Here is a 5,426-nt window from a genome sequence, read left to right as displayed (position 1 = left end):
AACTTTTCCAAGCTTCATATCTGAGAATGCATATTGTTTTCTGTGATTGCACGACTGTGCCAGTGTAAAGAAGAAGTATAAAGCACAAGACTATCACACTGTTAAAAGAAAATACTGGTCCCAGTTACTGAGTATGTACACCAAACACAGCTCTTTGATTAATGGGACTATTTCCAGACAGAACAAGGTGGAATCTATGTTCCTAATTGTGACACGATTTCCTGAAAAATACAGCTAGGTACACTTGAGGGTTTGTGTGTAATTTGCCTTTTTAAAAAGCCCTCCCTCTAAATCCAAGGTTTTTCCGTGGCCTGCTAAAGCTGAGACCGAGCCCTAGCGGCAGGACCGGAAAACTTGCTTCCGGAACCTTTGTGCTGAATTGCCTTGCCACCGGCCGGTGCTCATTCGTAAAGGACCGTCCCAGCTAAGAGCCTGTTGTTAGGAACCTGCTTGGCCTCGGATCTGAGGGGCTTTAGGTTGGCTGTTGCTGTGACTTGAAGCAGGCGCTGGGGAGAGTCCACTGCAAGGAAGGCGCCATGGACGATCAGGGCTGCCCCCGGTGTAAGACCACCAAGTACCGGAACCCTTCGTTGAAGCTGATGGTGAATGTGTGCGGACACACTCTGTGAGTCGGGGGATAGTTGGGTTCCATGGGGGGAGACGCACAGGGTGGGAGCTCCCGAAAGAGCCGGGAGATGCTTGTCGTCGGCTCAGGGGAGAAAAGGGCTTCGTTAGTATCGACACTGGGGAAGAAAATAGGAAAAGGGAACGTTGTTTCTCTAAACAGACTACCCTCCAGTCCTGAGCCTCTCTGGCCTGCTTTGAACTGCCGGATTCCCTGATGTGGTAACCAGCAGTTTGTCACGTTCCCCCCTCCTTAGGCGATGAGAATCTGGACTGTATTTCCGGGCTGTGTTGTTAACAGGGTTCCAGCGTGGGAGATCGGAGTGTTTAATTTCACGCAAAGCGTTTTTATTAAAAAGAAAGTGCTATGAAAATACAATTACTGTTTATATACTGTTGCTGTTTGTTGCACAGGTTAATATGAAACTCCATCGATATGCCCACTGTCCTGATGGAGTTTGGTTAGTTCTTATCTCTAAAAGAGAAAATTCAGGTTCTAGGCAGTGAATTTTGGAGATACAGTAATGGCTGGCATTTATTGGGTGTACATTACGTGTCAGGCAGTGTTCTAAGCGCTTTAACTTGAGTTAATCCCATTTCATTCTCAACAGCAGCCCTATGAAGTAGGTACTCATCTCATTCCCATTTTACAGGAAAGGAAACGGAGACTGCTTCAGATACCTTATTTAGTGGACCCTTCTAGAATTGGAACACAGGCTGTCTGACTATAGAATGCCAATTTTGGGGGGTTTAGAGGCAAGAAGGGAGATTGTTTTGAAGAATAAGTGCAGGAACTGATCAGCGTGTTTCTTGCCACGTTTTTATGGTTAAATGTGGTTCAGTAAAGGTGGTTTTATAAAGCGCTTTGAAATGTAAGGTGAACATACATTCTCGTAGTTTCTTTGATGTTTCTAAGACATAAAAAATGATGGTTAACCTGCAGTGTGGTAGACAAGATCTTTGGGTAAGCCTGAGTTGCATGGTTAGTTGTAGCTATAATGATTATAAAGGGATTTAATAACTTACTGGACTGGTCTTATTTTCTAAGTAGTCTTTATTTTCCTTTGCTTTATCCAGCAAAGGAAATACAGTAGAGCTGTATTGAATGTGATTGAATGGATTAAAATTAGAAATAAGGTGAAAGTAATCAAGTAGATTGGAAAAGGGAAACCAGACAAATGCTGTAAAGACTATTCAGTTTTTAGAAAGATTTTGGTTGGTTTCTCTTTATTTTCCTGTACCAGATTTGTTATAGTTGGTGCTCAAGGAAAAGGAATTTGCTTTTTTTGAAAGGGTACTAAATGTAATTTACTGGAAAAAATTGATACCTAGTAGTAATTAGCTAGTCAGGGAAGATTATGTGATTTTTAGCAAAATAAATTGCATTTTTATTAGACAGTCATTTATTTTTAATTGGAAATTGCTTTTGTTGTGTCCATGGTCTTTTCTGTTTTTTTCATAAGAGTTAAGAATTGTCTATGTCATTCTGATGTTGCATTGATTTTGGTTTATTTGCTAATCTGTTAGTTAAAGACCAAGTTTTACAGCCCTCTTTAAACTTGAAATATGATCAAAATGAATAAAAGATTATATGGTATTGGCTAAGAGAACGAACTTCTGATTTTGAATTCTTTGTACTCTTATAGGCTCTGGGCAAATTCCTCTTATCTCATTTTTCTTCCCTGTACAATAGAGATAACAGCACTATGTATATTACAGTGTTTGAGGATTAAATAATATATGTAAACATCATACTTGGAGGTGCTTAATAGAATTTTTTTCACATAGTATTTGCTCAGTATACATTGGCAATCATTATTATTATTTATGCATGGTACGGATGCTAAGCAGAAGTAAAATTTAAACAGGATCCACTCGGCCTGCTTTAAAAGACTTGCACAACAATGGTATCTTTAAATGAATTCGAGAGATTATAAAATGTGGAAATACAGTTTTGATTATAATGCCCCTTTTGTGATTTAAATAGGAACTCAGAATCATGTTCTCGCATGGAAATGGGGTTATATATACCCTGACTTTTTTCATAATGTGTATCTTGGATATCTTTTCTAAATTGGTATGTGTATATACTCCTCTTTAACATTTGGATGATAGTCCACTGTTTGGTTATACTATAATTGATTTACCCAAAAATTTTGTTATGAATATTTAGATTTCCTATTTTTCACTAGAGTCAGTTTCTCTATTTCTGCCCTCCTCCTCAGCCCATATACAAGTATATTGTAAGATATAAGAGGAGAACCAGGGGTAAATGCCTAATAGTGGAATTGTATGTGACTTTTGAATTTTGATAAACATTGCCCACTTGTTCTCAGAAAAGATTGTATCTGTTGTGCTCCCACCAACTGTTCATGGGAATTCTTGTTGCCACATATCTTTGCTGGTACTGGGCATTATTACTTTTTTAATCTTGCTGTTCTGATAAGTAATAGAACATTATAGATTTTGATGTGAAATACTTTTGATTTGATAGTATGCTGAATTTGTACAGAATGTCTTTCATGGGATTGAGCTTAGGCATTGCTATAATTGTTGGTCTGAAAGGAGTATTATTTTTTAGTAGTAATATTTGTATTAATACTATTATCTATTGCTATGTAATAAATTGCCTCAAAAGTTAGTACCTTAATAAATATTTATTACACAGTTTTGGAGGGTCAGGAGTCTGAGAGTGGCTCAGCTCAGTGATTCTGGCTCAGTGTCTTTCATGAGGTTTGCTCAAGCTGTTTTCTTGGACTGGAGTGTCTGTCCAAGGTCACTCATGTGGCTCTAGGCAGGTTCAGTTCCTCTCCTTGGACCCTCCATAGGACTGCTCGTGATGTGGCTTTTCCCAGAGTTAGTGAGAGAACTAGAGGCTCCAGAGCCTTTCATCATCTAATGACAAAAATCACATTATCATTGCTTCTGCTGGATTTTATTTGTTAGCACTGAAGTCCTGTTACAGAGTAGGAGGGTATTTATACACAAGAGTGTGAATACCATGAGGCAAGGATAACAGGGCCACATGATTTTACTCACTTTATTTTGTGTGTCAAGTAGCAAAGTCATTTTAAGAGGCAAGTAATAAAGTGAGTAGGGATAGTGCTTCACAGGAGATAGGAAGTGTGGGATTATGGAAAGATTATTTAGAAGTACTATTTATGAGAGAAAATACAGGAGCAGAAAGGAGAAAAAAGGTGAAACATTATGAAAATAGTTTTCTCCCTTAACTGCTAGCAGTTGAGGAAGTGGTGATTGAGTAGTAAAGGGCCCACCTGGTAGGAAAGATACCCTGAAGAAGGAAATGGCTCCTCATTCCAGTATTCTTTCCGGAAAATCCCATGGATAGAGGAGCCTGGTGAGCTACACTCCATAGGGTAGCAGAAGAGTCGGATATGACTTAGCGACTAAACAACGACAAATTCCATTATGTATTAATATTAAATCAATCCAGCAAACACCCAAATGAATTAATTGCATGCACATCCAAAGAAGATTGGATTCTAAGTTTGCTTTTTTTTCAATTCAAGGATGAACTTTTGTCTTAGTCACAGAAAAGGGTAACTTTTTTCTGTTTATCAGGGCCACCTATTTTTAGAAATAAGCCTTTCATAGAATTCTTCGTAGAATTTTAAAGGCATGTTGATTTAGAAGGAGCCAGTTATATCTAATTCTCATTTAACTGAAGTCTTTTTTATTTTTTCTTTTTCAGAAAAGATGGGAAAACTTTATTTTCTTTGGAATAGAGCAGATCCTCTTTACCCAATATAGTTGGATGATATTTTTCAGAGTAACACAAGCAAGTAAAACTAATAATTTAAGTTTTATCCCAACCATCCTTAGCGACACTTGTCTCTGGAAACTACCTATATTTGATTTTACTAAATCTTCTTTCTTCATTTTAAACACACATAAGACACAAAGTAGAATAAAGAAAAACTCATCCTGATATATGTTAAAGACAATATATTGCCATATTTTCTTAAAGTTTCTCTTTTTCTCCTTTTTATTTTTACTTTTTTCTCTGCTTCTCTCTGTCTCTCTCTCTCTTGCTAGGTAGATTTTTCTGAAGAGTTACCAGTCTGAATTTTGCTGATTGCATCTCTGTGGTATTATTATGTTCCTTTGTATTTCCTATAAATTACTAGCAGCTTTTAGAGGTTTATCAGATTAAAGTTCAGTTTATTTGTTGTTGGAAAGAATAATTCTAAAGTGGTATTAATTCATTTGTTTAATATGCTGGGCTTGTACGTTACTGTTTTCTGAACTGGGAAATAGTGGACAGAAAAATTAGAAAAAGGTACTCATTCTGGGTAGAAAATTAGAAAAAGGGGACTTTCTGGATATATTGTTGTTAATTTCTAATTTAATTTTGTTGTAGTAAGAGAACAAATTTTGATAAATTTCAGTCTTACAAAATTTTATGAAAACTTATGGTCCAGTGTGTGATCTATTTTGGTGAGCAAGGTCTTACTTGATGAGCAAGTCAAGTTGAAAAGAATGTGTGTTCTGTAACTGTTGGGTATAGTGTATGTCAGTTAGGTCAGCTTGGTTGATAGTGTTAACTTCTGAGTATCTTTACTAATCCTGTATCCTTACTAATTTATTGTTTCTACTCATTTTATCAGTTATTCCAAACAGATTGTGTATTTGTCAGTTTCTCTTTTTAGTAGTTCTGTCATGCTTCATGTATTTTGAAACTCTTATTAGGTACATCAGTTCAGTTCAGTTCAGTTGCTCAGTTGTGTCTGACTCTTTGCGACCCCATGAATAGCAGCACTCCAGGCCTCCCTGTCCCTGAC

The 5,426-nt window shown here is 37.1% G+C and overlaps 1 protein-coding gene across 3 annotated transcripts in view; it reads left to right on the top strand.

Annotated features, from left to right (window-relative positions):
* Positions 1-406: 406 nt before the first annotated feature.
* The window catches only part of MNAT1 (MNAT CDK-activating kinase assembly factor 1), a 213,582-nt gene continuing 208,562 nt past the window's right edge, over positions 407-5,426 (top strand). For all 3 annotated transcript variants that reach the window (XM_010847654.1, XM_010847656.1, XM_010847655.1), the window contains exon 1: positions 407-625. In XM_010847654.1, coding sequence (XP_010845956.1) covers positions 537-625 — 89 coding nt within the window. In that variant the 5' untranslated portion in view covers positions 407-536. The remainder of the gene's footprint in view (positions 626-5,426) is intronic.

The sequence above is a fragment of the Bison bison genome, unplaced genomic scaffold (assembly GCF_000754665.1).
Source record: "Bison bison bison isolate TAMUID 2011002044 unplaced genomic scaffold, Bison_UMD1.0 scf7180017864254, whole genome shotgun sequence".
Lineage (NCBI taxonomy): Eukaryota > Metazoa > Chordata > Mammalia > Artiodactyla > Bovidae > Bison > Bison bison.
Note: the sequence above shows the minus strand (reverse complement) of the source record. Positions and strands in the feature narration are given on the sequence as shown.